Source organism: Zootoca vivipara, chromosome 16 (genome assembly GCF_963506605.1).
Source record: "Zootoca vivipara chromosome 16, rZooViv1.1, whole genome shotgun sequence".
Lineage (NCBI taxonomy): Eukaryota > Metazoa > Chordata > Lepidosauria > Squamata > Lacertidae > Zootoca > Zootoca vivipara.
The window spans coordinates 20,280,608-20,299,611 of record NC_083291.1 but is presented as its reverse complement, the minus strand read 5'-3'; the positions used below and the strand labels follow the sequence as shown (position 1 = coordinate 20,299,611).

Genomic DNA, 19,004 nt, shown 5'->3' with positions numbered 1-19,004 from the left:
CCTGCAGGATTGCCTTATGCCAAACTTGGCCCTCCAGCTGTTTTGGGACTACAACTCCCATCATCCCTAGCTAACAGGACCAGTGGTCAGGGATGATGGGAATTGTAGTCCTAAAACAGCTGAAAGGCCAAGTTTGGCCACGCCCGCCTTATGCCATATGTGTCCACTTGTCCGCCTCGAACTGCAGAACTGGCATTGCTACTGGTGCCACATAATACTCGTTCCATAGTTGTATGAAATGGGTCTTTTAGCGTGGCACCACCTACACTTTGGAACTCCAAGCCTATTGACATTAGGCAGGTGCCTTCGCTGTACTGTACTCTTATCAGTGCCTACTTAAAACATTTTTGTTTAGGTGAGCCTGTCTTGAGATTCCAGACACATAATTGTTGCAGGGTGTGTACACACACACACACACACACACACACACGTCAAATTATTAATTATTTTAACATGTTTTGAACTGTTTTTATTTTTTTGTAAACTGCTTAGAGGTTTTATTACATTCAGGCAGGATATGCATTTTGTTAAATAAATAAATAAAATGTTGGACACAGGGTTCTGTGTTACCTGTACAAATTATGCAATATATATGCTAACTTAATTTGCATAGTTTATTTTGCATCAGCTTGACCATTGGGGAAGAGGCAGATATTGAGCTTTTCAAAGCTAGAATACCTTTTTAACCAGGCCTTTGGTTGATTTGATTGACATCCTATGCCCTTTTAAAATGTGGGGGGTTTTTTTGGGGGGGGGTGTTATCGGGTTGTTGTTTTGATTTTTGATTATATATTTTGTGGTTTTATATTTGGATTTTGTTCTATGAACCGCCTTGAGACCTCTAGATATAGGGTGGTATATAAATTAAAACAACAACAACTCTGAAACTCTCCTGCTTTCGAACGCAGAAAGCCATACTGAGCCAGGCTTTCATCATAGGCTTGACCTACGGGTCTATCCTTAATCATCTCAGAGATATTCTGAGCCTCTTCTCTGAATTTTTAGCTTCGATTTAAAAATCTAAAAATAAATCTGTACCCCCTTTTTTTTTACTTTCAGGGTAAAAAATATATAAGCAGTATTTCTGTGAAGTAATAAATCTGCCCCTGATTTCTGGTGCTCTGGTCAATTAATGCACTGGGATAACTGACAAACCCTTGGCGAAATTGTGGTTAGCAGTTTATTAAAACTATATCTGAAGATTACTGCTGTTTAAGGTTTATTGCTGTTTCACATTGGACTCCCTCAAAGTTACAGTGATGGGCGTTCTATTGAAGCTTCCTTAGACTCTGGAGGTTTCACTAGGCACTGCTTTCAAGTTTGTCTTTGCAAGCGCAAACGCTAGAAATGTGCCCTTTGTCCGTTTAAAATGAAAGCTGGGGTTCTCGGGGAGCTGAATTTGGAGCCCACTGGCGCATTGTGTGGCATTTGCGTACTTGATACAGAATAGATGCAACCACAGCCATGGCCTTTTCTGTGGGTACAGAAAAGAACAGGGGAGGAGAGCAAGGTATTAAGTCAATGCCTCTGTGGTGTTGCTCTTGAAAAGAGAATGTTGACTCCTTCCTTGGAGTGAGTGCCTTTTGGTCTCGGTTGCAGAGGTAAATTTCTTCTTTCTTTCTTTTTTTTCAAATGGCAGATTGTGTGCTGACCTCTGAAGATGTATATTCCTGCGTATAAGACTACTTTTTAACCCGGGGAAATCTTCTCAAAAGTCGGAGGTCGTCTTATACGTCGGGTCGTATTTCTTATACGGCGGGTATATCCCAAACTCTATATTTTAACTGGAAAAGTTGGGGGCCGTCTTATATGCCCAGTCGTCTTCTATGCCGGAATATACGGTATATGGTACTGTGAGGCAAGAAGTGAATTTATATGCAGCGTTTAATTACATTTTCGTCTTTATTTATAAATCTGTAGGGAAGGTTAGAGCAGCTTGTGATGGGGAGTCCCACAATTCAGAGCATCGACAAGTCCAAGACCTGCTTAGCTTTGATAACAGACCCCCTACCTAGGGGAGGGGTCCATTCTTCCCACCCTGCATATAGAATCATAGAATGGTAGAGTCGGAAGTGACTCTGAGGATCATCTAGTCCAACCCCCCGAAATGCAGGAATATGTAGTGTCTCCTACGGGGATCAAACTTGCAACCGTGGCATTATCAGCACCATGCTCTAACCCAGTGTTTCCCAACCTTGTGCCTCCAGCTGTTTTCGGACTACAATTCCCATCATTCCTGACCACTGGTCTTGCTAGCTAGGGATGATGGGAGTTGTAGTCCCAAAACATCTGGAGGCACAAGGTTGGGAAACACTGCTCTAACCAATTGAGCCATAACATGCCATGTCTGACTGGAGGTGGGAACTGCTGGCAGCATGGGGGTTAGGCAGAAAAAGCTCTTCCCTTCCCTAACGGGGAACCTTAGCTCTGCTGCTCTAAGTGAGCTAAGGTGGGAAGCTCCCTTCTCTTCCTTCGATTTAATGAGCCCATACAGGACTCGTTAAAGATAATTGCTGGGTGGTGGTGGTTGAGCTGGTGCCACTGTCTGCCACCCCCACACTGGGGAGGGGTGTCTCTGCCTGATGTTTAGCTTTCCCAGGTTGCACCCGATTTCCTGTCTGCCTGTCTGTCTGTCTAAGGAGCTTAGTCCCTTGGCAACCCACAGGATCAGGCCCATTTGTCCCTGCAGCTACTGCAGAACAAAAAGAGCCTGTGACCCTCCCTAATCGGGTATAGGTTTTTGCAGTGCTATTTTTCTCGAAAAAAAGGTCCCAGAACTCACCATGAAGGTCTCCCTTGTCCTCTAGTAATGACATACCCTCCAACATTTATCCGATAAAAATAGGAACATGCTATTCCTTATTATTATAATTATTATTACCCTGCCCATCTGACTGGGTTGCCCCAGCCACTGTGGGTGGCTTCCAACATATATAAAAGCATAATAAAACATTAAATGTTAAAAAGCTTCCCTATACAGGGCTGCCTTCAGATGGCTCAGGGGTTGGATAATTCCATAGCCTCTGATGAAAGTAGAGATGCGGGTGGCACTGTGGGTTAAACCACAGAGCCTAGGGCTGCCGATCAGAAGGTCGGTGGTTCGAATCCCCGCGACGGGGTGAGCTCCCATTGCTCGGTCCCAGCTCCTGCCAACCTAGCAGTTCGAAAGCACGTCAAAGTGCAAGTAGATCAATAGGTCTACAGCGGGAAGGTAAACGGCGTTTCCATGTGCTGCTCTGGTTCGCCAGAAGTAGCTTTGTCATGCTGGCCACATGACCTGGAAGCTGTATGCCGGCTCCCTCGGCCAATAATGCGAGATGAGCACCACAACCCCAGAGTCAGTCACGACTGGACCTAATGGTCAGGGGTCATAGAATCATAGAATCATAGAGTTGGAAGAGACCACAAGGGCCATCCAGTCCAACCCCCTGCCAAGCAGGAAACACCATCACTTTACCTTTAAGGAAAAGCGGGACATTCCAGGATCAAATCAGAAACCAGGACGGCTTCTGCAAATCTGGGACTGTCCCTGGGAAATAGGGACACTTGGAGGGTCTGTAATGGCAACAGCGCCCACCTGAGAGGTGCTGGAACTGAGGTCCCATGAGTTATGGCGGGGGGGGGAGGAGCCCTGGTGGAAAACTTCTTAAATTTTGATAGGCTGGGGCTCCCTGTGACACCCTGTGAAGGGGTTCCTCTGACGGACTCTTGCCATGTGGTGGGGAATTTGGTTTTATTTGTCACACCCCTAAAAAGCTACACTGTGAATGTGACAAACCCATGCTTGCAAAAAAAATATTTAATATCAATATATAAATAAAATAAGGCACTCGGGTCTGTTTTGCGCATTATGGAGTGGCCAACTCAGGTTTCCCACAGAATGTACACCTGACAACAAGCCCCAGGTGACACTGTTGTTGTCAGGTGTACATTCTGTGGGAAACCTGAGTTGGCCACTCCATAATGCGCAAAACAGACCCAAGCGCCTTATTTGTAAGAAGCAATGCTCACCTCGGGGCAAACTGACTGAGCATAGGCACAACACCCAGCAATTTATGTGTTCCTCCGAGGAAATGAACCTGTCTGCTCTGAATTAATCCATCCCAGTTTAATCAGAAGTAATTATCTCCTGTATTCCAAGGTAGAGCAATCCCAGAAACTGGGGGGGGGGCAGGCAAATGGGTGGCATTGGAGGAGGAGTTGAACTACAGATGGCCTCTAGCACATAGCATGTTTCCGCTTTCCCTGTAAGTTCAAAGTGTATAGTGATCTGCATTCATTGCATATGAGAAAGGAATCCCTCAGATCTTGTTTTCGCTGAGGCGATAAACCTTTGTCTGAACTATACCGCTCCAGACAGTAAAACGAGGGCTTACACAGCCAGATGCTTGACAGTCCAGGAGAAAATAAAATTCTGTGTGGAAAGCTAGCAGGTTTAGGGAGGAGGATAAGATTTCCAGAGGGGCTAACCGCGTTAGTCTGTTGCAGCAAAAACAACAAAAGGCACTGTGGCACTTTAAAGATTATGGCATAAGGTTTTGTGGACTGTAGTCCACTTTCATCTGAGGTATATATGGGTGTAAAGGAAAAATATGGAGAAGTTGGAGTTTGCTGGCAATGTTCGTTTGTTTTTAAACGTGCAGGAATCCTTCTTTTCTTGTGAGGGAGCATTCAATCCTGTGGAATCTCCCAACTGCATTCCGAAGTGGTATAGTCCTCCCGAGACAGGTTTACACTTGGCCCCAGACGATCTAGTTTCACTTGGTTGCCACCGTGTGGTGAATCTGGATGCCATTAGGGTGGGGAATAATTAACCCAACATCAGAATATCTGGGCAAATTCGTGAGTGCAGAATGGAGGGGAAATAGGTGTATTTATAATAGGTATATTTATACAAAGGGCTCAGAAAGGAGCATCTGCCTTCATAGGACAGTGGGTGCTGCCACCTTCTGTTTCCCTTGTAGTTAAAAAAAACACAACCCAATTCTTGCCTGATTTCTATTCCATTCCCTCCCTGTGGTGACATAATCCTGTTGGCGCCTGTTGCCTGCATTCCTAGTTCACCTTTGCTCCTTCCTCAGGTCGGCAGCACTCCCTTTGTGACACCCACACAATTTCCCGCCCTGTTTTCATGTCTGCGGAAGTAAGAATCAGTTCTCTCTCTGCCATGCATAGCGGCTGCTCTTGGTTAATACGTGAGAAAAACACAACTGGGGCATTTAGGGTAAGGAGACGTGCCCCGGAAAATTGAGGCTGCAGAGAGGTGACCTCCTGATATGGGCACAGGCTGGGCGAAGCACTGGGGAAAGCGAGGTGGAGACATGATTCTTGGAGTCGGAAGGGACCCCCCCGGGTCATCTAGTCAAACCCCCTGCAATGCAGGAATCTCAGCTAGATCATACTTGACAGATGGACCTCCAACCTCTGCTTTAAAAAACCTCCAAGGAACGAGAGTCCACCACCTCCGGGGGGGGGGCTGTTCCACTGGAACTCGCATCCATGTTCATGCGAGCACACATGCTGCTTTTAATTGCTTTAAAGAGACTGGGAACCTGATTCTTCGTCACAGAGCTGCTTTTTGGGGGAAATCAGTGTTGATATATGAAATTCAGTTCTGAGTGTTCTATCACACTTTAGTGCAGGCATCCCCAAACTTCGGCCCTCCAGATGTTTTGGACTACAATTCCCATTAGCTAGGGATCATGGGAGTTGTAGGCCAAAACATCTGGAGGGCCGTAGTTTGGGGATGCCTGCTTTAGTGTGACCAAGAGCCGGATGGGACTGTGAAGATGGAGGAGCAGGTTTGAGATGCAGGGACTGTAGTCACCAGGGAAAAGAGCAACTATAACCTCAAATCTCAGAGGTGCCCCCCAGGGGGAACCTCTTTTCTGTATAAGTGAATAGCTGCTCTTTTCAGAATTTCGCTGAATGTTTTTAATACTCCGAAGGGATCCTTACAGCAGTGATAGCCAATGTGATGTCTTCCAGATGTTGCTAGACTCCAGCCCCCATCAGCCCCAGCCACCATGATCAATAGTCAAGAAATGATGGGAGTTGTAGTCCAAAAACGTGTGGAGAGTGCCATCTTGGCTACTGCTGCCCTAAATTATACTTAAAAGTACCTTGCACCAATACAGCGTTATTATATTTATTTCATTACATTTGTAGCCAGTGTTAGAAACTGAGATATGAAAGCTAGGAGCTACGTAAATGGCACCTTAAACCTAGGTTATGGGTGCAACAGCGAAATGTCTAGGCCAGGCACCCCCAAACTTCGGCCCTCCAGATGTTTTGGACTACAATTCCCATCATCCCTGACCACTGGTCCTCTTAGCTAAGGATCATGTAGGCCAAAACATCTGGAGGGCCGCAGTTTGGGGATGCCTGGCCTAGGCGCACTTTTTTTATAACAAGAATACAAGGCTGGAAATGAATGAACTGCAGCTGAAATATTGTGTTCATTTTTCACATGGTCTAGTCCTTCCCCTGACCACCCCCCTAATATTCTTAAGAGGGTCTCTTTTCCAGTCTTGAGAGAGTAGCTGGACGTGGGGAGGCAGAGAAAGGTCCTCCTTTCCTTCCACTCTGCAGTTGTAATCTGAAATCTTAGGGGCAGTACTGCGCCCAGAACTTAGAAACTACTTCTTGCTAATGAAATTCCCTGTCACAAAATGCACCTAGAACAATGGGCATTTTGAACACTGTTTGTAGCCCACCTCTTTTCCACAGAGACGTAAGGTGGGTTGAAGTCCTGTTATGGATCATTCTCCTCTTCTGCAACTACAGTTACTTTAAAAAAGAAGAAGGGGGGAGGATGAGAATCCTAAGCATACGATTCAAAGACAAGATTAATGCCATATCCATCCTAAATCTATCACCTCAAGAAAAGTGTCAGTGCCACTCCTCATTTCCTCTGCATTTGATATAACCCAGCTTCAAACAGAATTCCTCCAAATCAATGGACATCGTTTTCAGCCACTGCTGTGGCTTCAAAGATTTCAGCTGTTTCGTTACCCATAAACTTCCAAGCATGTACCGGTACTTGCAGCCATAAGAATTCCAATCCCCATTGCAGATAGAAGATGCAGAGACTCCCCATTCTAACTGAGACCATGGCAGGGGCAAGTTGTTTAAGCTGCAGATACACACTGGATGGTTCTGTTTTGGTGGCTCACCGGACACGCAAAGTTTATGTATATTTTTTAAATGCACATCTGGGACAAGCCGCTTCTAGTTTGGCCTTCAAGTGCCTCTATTACCATATGATATGCTTTTCTGGCACTCCCACAGAATTGTAGCCTAAACGAAGCCCGGATTATTGCCACCAACACTGCATTGCCCCCATGTTTCTCACCTACTGCTGGAATGGCATGCTGAGGCCCCGGACCATTAAAAGCCACAGCTTCCTGTTTGGCTCAAGCCAACATGGGTCATGGTGCACAACACCCAGCCAATCAGAGCTCCACTTTCTGCTGAGAATTTCCACTGCCACCTTGATGCACAAAGCCAAGTTGAGTGTAAACCAAGCCAGAACTGGGTGGGTAAAAGTGTAGCAAGAGACAATCCCTGCATTTTGGGTGGTACTGGTGAGAATATAGTAGGCATCCCCAAACTTCGGCCCTCCAGATGTTTTGGACTACAATTCCCATCTTCCCTGACCATTGGTCCTGCTAGCTAGGGATCCTGGGAGTTGTAGGCCAAAACATCTGGAGGGCCGCAGTTTGGGGATGCCTGGAATATAGGCATGAAGAAGAGAATATGAGGAGAGCAGAAAAATGGCGGTGAATAGACATTGAAAATTATCCAAAGGGGACTTAAATCTGAGATGATGTTGCTCCTTGATCAGGGGTGAAGATCTCCAACTCCTCTGTGAAGTTTGAAACTAGATATGTTCCATGTATGGAGACATCTAGAGCAGGCATCCCCAAACTGCGGCCCTCCAGATGTTTTGGCCTACAACTCCCATGATCCCTAGCTAACAGGACCACTGGTCGGGGAAGATGGGAATTGTAGTCCAAAACATCTGGAGGGCCGAAGTTTGGGGATGCCTGATCTAGAGGGATAAGGTTCTGCACCTCTTGCTGGGTGGTTGTATTCCTAAATAATTGCATTCCTAAACTGGATTTTAAAAGAAATAGGTATAGCCAAAATGTATGGTTAATTGCATCCACTTCAGTTAGCTACTTGGGACTTAATCTGCTTCTTCTTTCCATAGCCTGCCAGCCAGGGTTCTATCGTCACTCACTGAAGACTGACCAGTGCCTCAAATGCCCTCCAAACAGCTTCTCCAGTTCTCCTGCTGCCACAAGCTGCCCTTGCCACGAAAACTTCTTTCGGACTCCCACTGAGGACGAAACTGCTGCTTGTACTCGTAAGTCCTGGTTGGGGGTACTGTGGTCCCCCAGATGAGCAGGTGAAACCCCGTTCGCACCTACCTGGAAAAATGCACTTACTCAACAAATAGGAAAGCTCCTGAGTGGCTCTGATTCCTGCCAAAAGGAGAGCAAGTGGCATTCGGTTCTAAATTTAAGTGGCGCTGAATGCAAGCTGCAGCTGTAAAGGAACAATTAAGAGCGCATGCAAAGGCTCCTGGTTGTTCTTTTGCAGCTGTGGCTTTACCTGTCCTGCACCTGATGTCTCATGATGTCATGCAAATGACAGGGTAGGTGCAGCCTGCCCAAAACGGCCTTGTGGACCAAACTGATCTGGAGGTTCCGAATTGCTGCTCCTTTATATGTCTTCCAGATGTCTAAACTCTAGCCACAGAGTACATGGTTCCCTCTCTTAATCCCTACAAACAACCCTGTGAGGTAGGTTAAGAGGCTGTGACTGGCCCAAGGTCACCCAGTGAGCTTCATGACTGAGCAGGGTTTTGAACCCTGATCTCCCAGGTCCTAGTCCGACACACTAACCACTACCCCACACTGTCTTCCTAGAGTACTTCTGCCATGGGACAGCCGTAAACATTAAGTAAGTAAAGATGGAGGAAGCAAAATGTCACTTAAGAGAAGGATCTGAAACATTTTCCTTGAAGTTTGAAATGGTTTTATTCTGGATTGTTTCATTTGATGTTTTAATGGTCTGTAAAAACCACTTTGAGATTTTTTAAATTTAAAACATAAAGCAGTATAGAAATGAAAATAATAATAATAATAATAATACCGTGTTTCCCCCTTTTTAAGACGGAGTCATAATATAAGCCATGGCAGGATTTTAAAGCCTTTGTAAAATATAAGACATACCCCGAAAATAAGCCATGCCTGCAGGGTCGGCTCCCAGCAGCGCTGGGCATGGGAGAGAGGAGACTGAGCAGCCACTGTGGCATTGCGCTGCCAGAGACTCGCAGCCACTGAGGAGCTTGCGGCGCCGGGGCTTGCAGGCGGCTCTCGCCTTGCCGCCCTTTCTCCTGCTCCCGGGGGAGACGTGGCTTCTATTCCCCATTGCCAAGGAAACAGCCCGGGGGAGAGACGCCAGAGCTGAGGCGCCCCCCGCCCGCGGATCCCACGTGCCGCCGAAAACGGCAATGCTTAGGGCCCCCCACTCCTCGCCCGAAGTGGAGTAAGGCCCCCCGAGCGGTCCAGGGCTTGCTTCCGAATGCGCAGGGACAGGACTGCGCTGTTAAACTCTTTGCAAACTCCTTGCCCAAAAGAAAGCTGTCCTGCAGAGTGCCGGATCGAGGAGCCGGTCTGCAGAGTCAGCGCCCAGCAGCGCGGCGCTGGATTGAGGAGGCGGTGCTTCGTGCGGAGCTGCTGGGCGCCGACCCGGCAGGCCGCTTCCTCGATCCGGCGGCCTCCCGGGTGGGCGCCCAGCAGCGCCGCGCGGAGCACCGGATCGAGGAAGCGGCCTGCCGGGTCGGCGCCCAGCAGCTCCGCACGAAGCACCGCCTCCTCAATCCAGCGCCGCGCTGCTGGGCGCTGACTCTACAGACCGGCGGTGCTCCGCGCGGCGCTGCTGGGCGCCAACCCGGGAGGCCGCCAGATCGAGGAAGCGGCCTGCCGGGTCGGCGCCCAGCAGCTCCGCACGAAGCACCGCCTCCTCAATCCAGCGCCGCGCTGCTGGGCGCTGACTCTGCAGACCGGCTCCTCGATCCGGCACTCTGCAGGACAGCTTTCTTTTGGGCAAGGAGTTTGCAAAGAGTTTAACAGCGCAGTCCTGTCCCTGCGCATTCGGAAGCAAGCCCTGGACTGCTCGGGGGGCCTTACTCCACTTCGGGCGAGGAGTGGGGGGCCCTAAGCATTGCCGTTTTCGGCGGCACGTGGGATCCGCGGGCGGGGGGCGCCTCAGCTCTGGCGTCTCTCCCCCGGGCTGTTTCCTTGGCAATGGGGAATAGAAGCCACGTCTCCCCCGGGAGCAGGAGAAAGGGCGGAAAGGCGAGAGCCGCCCGCAAGCCCCGGCGCCGCAAGCTCCTCAGTGGCTGCGAGTCTCTGGCAGCGCGATGCCGCAGTGGCTGCTCAGTCTCCTGCTCTCTCCAGTGTCCAGCACCGGCGCAGCTGGGCACCGACCCTGCAGGCTGCCTCCGGAACCCAGCAGCAGCAACGCTGGCTGCCGTAATTACAGTTAAAAAAAAATTAAAAAGACACCCCCCCGAAAATAAGCCATAGGCTTATTTTCTTGGGTAAAATAAATATAAGACGGTGTCTTAAAATGTGGGAAACACGGTAATAATAATAATAATAATAATATGTTGGAATGGAGATATTTATATCCACTGTAGGTGGATTTCCCTCCAGGTGCAGGGAAATAAAAAGTAATCTAGATAAAACCCTACAGCACACTGCATTTATAACCTTTAAGGTAGGCACAGATATGCTTAGAATCTCTTTGCAGGATCATACTTTTAACTCGCTGCCTCACTTTTGCCTTTCCAGGCCCTCCTTCGGCTCCCCACAATGTCACCGTACTTATTGAGGGGACTGAGGTCACCCTTTCGTGGCAGGCACCCACGGATCAGGGTGGGCGCAAAGACCTCTCCTACAGCGTCTCCTGCCAGCGTTGCAGTTCCCCAAAGTGCAGACCTTGCGAGAGCAGCGTGGCTTTTTCTCCTGGCGCCATAGACCTCACCCAGCAGAATGTGGTTGTGAGCGGCCTGGAGGCCTTCACCAATTACAGCTTCGTTGTACGGGCTCATAATGGTGTGTCAGAGCTCACCCCTGCCTTGCACAGCAGCACCAGCTCTCCTGTCCGAGTTTTGGTGGGCCACGCAGGTGAGTCGCTGCGACGTATATGGGGAAGAGGAAGTGAGCACAACAAAAGCAAATTAAAATTGTAGCAGCAGCTGAGCTTCATTTCCCCCTTATGCTGCAGTGGATTAGTTAATTGCAAATGAGTGTGTGCGGGGGGCAAATTTACAATTCTTAGGTAAGGCATGGCCAAACTTGGCCCTCCAGATGTTGTTGACCTACAACTCCCATCATCCCTAGCTAACAGGACCAATGATCAGGAATTGAAGTCCCAAAACAGCTGGAGGGCCAAGTTTGGCCATCACTGTCTTCAATGCTTGGATCCTGACAAAATCTGAGGTACTGTAGGGGCTAAAAGTATGAGCTGTGAGGAAGGGAATCCTTGACCCTCTTCATGTTCCAGCCATGAACTCATTAGCAGACCCTCCAAGTATCTTTATTTTCCAGGGACGGTCCCAGATTTGCAGAAGCCGTCCTGGTTTCTGATTCGATCCCAGAATGTCCCGCTTTTCCTCAGGACACCTCTATTTTCAGAGAAATGTTGGAGGGTATGGGACCCCTGAGCTAAGGAAATAAGTAACTACGGTATACAACCTTTAGAAGACACCTGAAGGCAGTCTTGTATAGGGAGGTTTTTAAATGTTTAATGTTTTATTATGTTTTTATATATGTTGGAAGCCGCCCAGAGTGCCTGGGTCAACCCAGTCAGATGGGTTGTTATTATTGTTATTATTATGGAACAGGACATCCCTATTTTCATCAGAGAAATGTTGGAGGGTCTGCATTAGGCAGCATTAAGACTGTCCGCTCTCTTATCAGCCTCAGCTCCCTACCCACACAACAATATGGGGATCATAGGGCTGGTGTATGGCAGAATGGGGGCCGGGCTCCAATTGCTGCTGGTCTCCAGCTCCAGTCAGTCCCAGAAAGCGTAGCCAACAGCCAGGAATGATGGGAGTTGTAGTCCATCAACATCTTATCACAGGCTCTCCCCGCCTCCGGTGAAAGGAATGTTGAGGTAATGACTGTAAAGCATTTGCAGCCCTCAAGAGAGAGATACGTAATTGCTGAGCAGGGTGCTGTATTTGGTCAACACAATTTCCCCATTGTACCGGCTATGACATTTGTCCAGTATTTAAAGCTCAGCGGTTTATTGTCTAGGGCAGGGGTGGGGTGGGGAATGCTGTTCTCTAGAGAAATTTGGCAGATGTAGCAAGCCTGTTGTGCTGGTCTGAAAACTAGTTTAATAAACCGATTATTGTAATGTAGATGCTCTTCAGCCTCTTATGCATCTAGTCACTCTTGGCAGAACTCTTATCGTTCTGTTTGCTTTATGAAGGCAACAGAATTAGAAGCCTATTTGTGTTCACCCAAGCTAACAAAATCATTTCCCATATCCCTGTCAGGCCTTTCCATCCCCAGTAGGGGCCACTATCACAAACCGTGCAGTATTTAATCTGCAAAACCTTTGTTGTGGATGCATCAGTGGAATAGGAAAGTTGATTCTTCAGGCTAAGAGTTGCCAGGCAAATGGGCAAAATTTGTTTTGAGTTCCCTGGTGCCATGATCATAAACACATGAACTGCTCCTTCTACCTCGTCTATGTGTTTTTTGTTTTTTGTTTTAAAAAAAGAGTCAAATTTTTATGCTGCAGAAAGCAGCTTATAAAGAGAAGTGGTCTTTTTGAATGCAGTGTTAATCCAAGACATATCTGTGGCACAGACAGCTTTGTGGTTTCTTCTCTGAAGTCTGTGGGATTCCCAGAAACAAAAGTGGCGTTGGAAATTCACACCCTTGTGTCTCAAGACGCCTTTAATAGTTGTGTCATTCTTAGAAATGCATTTCTGTGTACAAGCAACAGTATCAAAAAAGAGGAAGGAAGTTAAATCAAATGGGAGCTAAAGTAGGTGTGAAGGATGCTAGCAAGTTCTGCCCCATGAGTGATATCTACCTATCTCCTGGTCTGCTGCTCTAATGACAGTCCAAATGTGGCCACCTTACTTTGACTCAGAGAAGGGCAAGCTCAGTGCAGAATTTGTTGTTTAGTCGTGTCCAACTCTTTGTGACCCCATGGACCAGAGCACGCCAGACACTCCTGTCTTCCACTGCCTCCCGCAGTTTGGTCAAACTCATGTTGGTAGCTTTGAGAACACTGTCCAACCATCTCGTCCTCTGTCGTCCCCTTCTCCTAGTGCCCTCAATCTTTCCCAGCATCAGGATCTTTTCCAGGGAGTCTTCTCATGAGGTGGCCAAAGTATTGGAGCCTCAGCTTCACGATCTGTCCTTCCAGTGAGCACTCAGGGCTGATTTCCTTCTGAATGGATAGGTTTGATCTTCTTGCAGTCCATGGGACTCTCAAGAGTCTCCTCCAGCACCATAATTCAAAAGCATCAATTCTTCGGTGATCAGCCTTCTTTATGGTCCAGCTCTCACTTCCATACATCACTTCTGGGAAAACCATAGCTTTAACTATACAGACCTTTGTTGGCAAGGTGATGTCTCTGCTTTTTAAGATGCTGTCTAGGTTTGTCATTGCTTTTCTCCCAAGAAGCAGGCGTCTTTTAATTTCGTGACTGCTGTCACCATCTGCAGTGATCATGGAACCCAAGAAAGTGAAATCTCTCACTGCCTCCATTTCTTCCCCTTCTATTTGCCAGGAGGTGATGGGACCAGTGGCCATGATCTTAGTTTTTTTTGATGTTGAGCTTCAGACCATATTTTGCACTCTCCTCTTTCTCCTTCATTAAAAGGTTCTTTAATTCCTCCTCACTTTCTGCCATCAAGGTTGTGTCATCTGCATATCTGAGGTTGTTGATATTTCAGAATTTGTTAGGTTTAGCCAATCTGCTGCTAACTGGGCAGAGTCAGGAAAAGCAATGAGATCCAGAGCTTTCACTAAGGGAATGGGGGTGTGGGATGAATTGCTAGCCTGCTGCAGAGAACAGGTTACACTTTGACCATCTCTCCTTTCTTTATGTGCAGTCCCTGGCAAGGTGACTGATCTCATCCTGGCAAGGCGAAATGACAGCAGCCTCTCTGTGACTTGGTCACCGACACGACACCGCAGCCGTAGCTCCGTGAACTATGAGGTTATGTACTTTGAGAAGGTGAGATATGCTCTTCCTTTGCTCAACACCTGCAAACTTCATAAATGTCCTCGTTCCATTTCACAAGTTGTTCAAGTCCTATAGCACATGGGTTTGGAACCTCTGGCCCATGGATTCAGTTTTGCCTGCCAGGCTGTTTCCCCCAAACCACACCTGATATCATATGTGATGTTAGGTGTGGGGCAGGTAGAGATGTGGTTGGATCAGCTGGTCCCTTCAGAAAGCCTCATTGAACTCCCTTCCCCGCACATCAGCTGAAGCACGGGGAGTTCAGTCCTGCTTGGCTGTGATCTCTCCCTGCACCCCCATGGGCCAACTTTGGCAGGTGGGTGGGATACCCTACCTGTCAGTCACCTGATGCCATTATTATGAATTCAGGTGATGGACAGGTGGGTGATAAAGATCTTGCCTGCTGGGCCAGAAAGGTTCCCAACCCTTACTATAGCACAGCCTAATTCTTTTGCAGGGAGAAGAGAAACACTATACTGTCCAGCACCTCCAGGAACCCCAAGTAACTCTGGCAAATCTGCAGCCTGACACAGCTTACCTGATGCGCGTGCGCTCCATCACAGACTCTGTAGCTGGGCCATATTCCCAGGAACAGGAATTCCGCACTCTTCCACAAGGTAGACCCCTTGATGCCTCACTTCGTTTGTAAAGGAGGGATTCTTGCTAATGGATTTGGGACTAAACTAGATGCAAGGAACAATTCAGACTGGGATTGTGTAGCTTCATAGCTAATTTTCCACCCACTCCAAGTCGTTTTTCTAAAGGAAATCACCCCATCCCTGAAGTTGCTGTTTGTGACATTACCTGCCATTACACCACTGGTGTGTGTGTATTTTCATAAGGAAGATAAGGAAAATGGAACAAACTTACACACACCCCCTTGCAACTTTTCCAGGCGGTATTCCCAGGGCCGGCCCGCCGGGGGGGGGGGGGCGCCGGCCGTGCAGCAGCGCCCTCGGTAGCAGCGCTGCGTGCTAAGCCCTCCTGCCCGCCGCGCAGCAGCGCCCTCGGCAGCCGCACTGCGCGCTGAGCCCAGCCACCCGTCGCGCTGGAAAACGGGGCGCCGGAGGGATCCGTCGCACCACGGCGCCAGAGGTGCTTAAGACGGCCCTGGGTATTCCTGTACAATCTTTTTTACTCAATGGGCTCTAAAACCCTTGAGGTCATCCAGATACTGTCACAGCTTCCTTTTTAAATTGTTTTACTAATATACTGTTTGGTTTTTCTGCATGGTAATTAGAAAGGCTTTCAGATCTGCATTGCAAAACTAAAACTAAATGCAAACGACTTCCCTTTGGAGACTGAGAGCTGTTTCATGCAGCAGTCATATTTGCTGCCTGAAGCTGCCCTCTTTGTTACACCAGCTTCCTGCAATTAATGCATAAAGTGTGTGGGGCAAATCTATGTGCCTAAACTCCTGGAGACATGAACCTGTAAACCCTGTTGACTGTGTGGCTTTCTAGTGCCTCTTGTTGCTAAATTTATTACTTTCTCTTCACCCACAGGTCCCAGAGCCATAGCTGCCAAGTTTTCCCTTTTCTCGCGAGGAAGCCTATTCAGCATAAGGGAAAATCCCTGTAAAAAAGGGATAACTTGGCAGCTATGCCCAGAGCATGTTACAGCAACTTAAAATTCATGAGAGAAAAAACAGTTAAGGCGAGTCACAAGAATAGGTTGGGTGCTGATAAGATATCAGAGGCCAGGATAAAGAGGTGCATTGACAGCATCCACCAAAAGTTGTAAAGAAGCCAGACGCACCTCTTGTCGGGAGAGAATTCCACAACGTAGAGGCTGTCACAGAGAATGCTCTCTCTCCTCGGCCACTACATCCCCCAAACTTCTGAGGGAAGTAGAACTACCAAGAGGGCCCTCTCTGCTGGTCCTAACACCTGAGAGGGTCTGATGGCAAACCTTATGCATTTGCTGTGGCATAAGCATGTGCAACAATCTGCTAAGAACACTGGCTGTATGAAACTTCTCTGAAACCCATCCACTCCCCAGTGTGGCCCTAGGATAAGATAATTAAGGTCAGCAAAGGCATTTTAGGAAACCAGAACTAAGGATAATGCCAACCATTGTTTTCAAAAAAAGAAAGACCAAAATGCACTTAAAAAAATTATCCACACAGCACTCAGTATTGAAAGTGTAATTGGGATCTGGCCAAGCCACTCACTTACTAGTGGTTCCATACCCAACGTAAATACTGAAGAAAGCATTTGGGATAAATTTGGCAGTGACATCATAAGCATACACTTCATAACAGTTCAGCTCCTCAAGTCCTTCCAATGACCTCTTAGATCAGGTATTTATAGATAAAGAATTTTGATAAATAGGACAGCAAAGAACACCCAGGGCGCTCACTGTTAGCGTTGGGGTTTAATACTCGGTCACTTTCTGTGTATATTAAAGCACAAAAAGTATCAGGATTGTGTTTGCCTGGGGCTGATGTGCCTTGCTGGGGAATGGGGTTATGTCACTTATATACATTGTAGGAAACATGTAAGTAGCATTTATATGCACAAAATAGACCAAATAATTCATAGTCTGTACTCTGCAAAATTGGAGGCAAAGGTGGTACATTATTGGACATTGGGCTCTAAGCGTAAATGCCACTTCTTCATTACTTTTCCTTACATCTGGTTGAAACAAATCCCGTCCTTTCACATACCTATGCATACAGTTACTCTGAATCTCTATGGAAATCCAGTTATATTTCTGGAGTAGTGAGCCCTGGCTAGGGCGGCCTGGCGCTGGAACGGTGTCTATAACTTGCATTTTGCTCTTGCAGACACTGGGCTGCCCTCTGGAGGAGTGATTGTCAGCATAATCTTTGGAGTTCTGCTGTTTATCGGTCTGGTTGTCGGTCTCCTTGTTTGCCGAAGGTAGAGATGGCGGTTCTCGAGGGTGGAGGGAATCCTGGGCATTGTTATTTGGTTTGTTCTGTGCTCTGGATGGCTATACCATCTCTGTTCTGATGTTTATCCTTATCTGTTTTAGGCACTCTTACCGACGTGGAGCCCGGCGATGCCACAAGCAATCTGGCTACGATCGAGGTGAGCACCTGGAGTCAGGGAAAGGAGTTCAGAGCCCCAAACTACATGTAACATGCAGACCAGTCAGACGAGGATTTGAGAATATCAAAAGCCACTTTGATGGGGATGGTCAGTAGCGCAGGATTGGGGGGACGGACGGACGGACGTGTGTGTGTGTGCAGGGAGAGTGGTGATTAACTTTTCCTCAGCAGGTGTACTTCTGCTCCAAATTCCTCCCCTCCTCCATGCTACGTCCCTCAATCTGAAGTCCAGATACATATTGCCAAGCACAAGCTCACACTCAGGCCCACCAGCTCTAAGGGGCTGCCTTGTCTTCAGCCTCTTCAATATTTATTGGAAAGGGACCGGGGCCCCTCAGTGTTGAGGGGGCCTGATGTGCGCCATCACACGCATTGTGCGTCGCAGCTTCAACAGCTGGCTCCTTCAGAGTGCTCGGCCCCCTCCAGGCAGCATGACATCACACTGTGACATCACACACATGTGACGCCCCCCCCCCTTTGAAAAATATTTTTATTGGTTTTGCAAAAGAAATCTCCCAATTAACACAATTACATTTTATAATCAAGCAAGATTCTTCCGAATCTTAGGACTTCCCCCCTCCCCTCCGTGGGTCCTTTATTCAGTATATCTTAATCAATTGCATATTATAGTTCATCCAAATTATAATCCTCCAATGTATCCAAAGTCTTTGTAACATTGCAAGAGTTATTGAAAGCCTGCCAAGGAGCTCAAGTGATTACAGTGTTCTTTTAAATACATTCTGTATTTGGTCCCATTCTCTACTGAAGTTTTGGTCTTCCTGATTTCTGGTTTTCCCAGTCAGTCTCGCCATCTCTGCATAGTCAAGTAGTTTCATCTGCCAGTCCACCTTTGTCGGCATCTTATCCTCCGAGTGCAACAATTTATTCCAATCATATTTCATAGCCAGGTTAAAGATTCAGCTGCATACATTCATTCACAGCCAATGAATAAATACAAGTCAGTTTTGTTTTGTTTTTTTACTTGTAGAGTCTGAAGCCCCTAGGGGTTAGCAACTGATTTTTCCAATAATGGTCAAGTCTCCTATCCTACCAAAAGTTCCAGGGCCATAGTTCTGTCATGTTAGCTTAGTCACATTCATTTCAGCTCTTCTACCAAACTCAACAGCAGGCTCAAGTGCTCTTTCAAGCTCCATCAGGCATCTTATCCTCTTTCCATTTCTGGGCAAGCAGCATCCTTGCAGCTGTGCGACAGGCCACCTCCATCTTAGAGGCAACCTGGTGCCTCTGCTCACACTTGGCAGAAGTCGGGTGTATGTGATTTGGTGTGTAGAAATGGGCACTGGGGGAAAAGTTCACTGCGACATTTACTATTCTAATGCAGGTTTTGAGCTGCAGCTATATAACATGTCATTTGAACAGGTAACTTTCAAACCGGGTGCTTGATCAGGGCACGCAGTTCAGGCACTAGGCACTTGACACACACACCCCATAGTCATCTCTGCAGCAATTTTATTTTATAAAATAAAAGCTGAATATCCAGGCAAGAAGCTCATTCACCACCACCACCACAGCCCATTTTTCCCTGTGTCTATAACCTTGAATGAATTTCCACCTTACTTTTCATCCATGGCTGTTTCCCCCACAATCATCCATCTACAGTGGTACCTCTACTTA

The 19,004-nt window shown here is 47.5% G+C and overlaps 1 protein-coding gene across 1 annotated transcript in view; it reads left to right on the top strand.

Moving 5' to 3' along the window:
- Window positions 1-19,004, top strand: part of EPHA1 (EPH receptor A1) — an 81,755-nt gene that overhangs the window by 50,444 nt on the left and 12,307 nt on the right. The window contains exons 5-10 of the mRNA XM_035097046.2: window positions 8,216-8,371; window positions 10,869-11,204; window positions 14,163-14,287; window positions 14,754-14,913; window positions 17,085-17,178; window positions 17,294-17,349. Coding sequence (XP_034952937.2) covers window positions 8,216-8,371; window positions 10,869-11,204; window positions 14,163-14,287; window positions 14,754-14,913; window positions 17,085-17,178; window positions 17,294-17,349 — 927 coding nt within the window. The remainder of the gene's footprint in view (window positions 1-8,215; window positions 8,372-10,868; window positions 11,205-14,162; window positions 14,288-14,753; window positions 14,914-17,084; window positions 17,179-17,293; window positions 17,350-19,004) is intronic.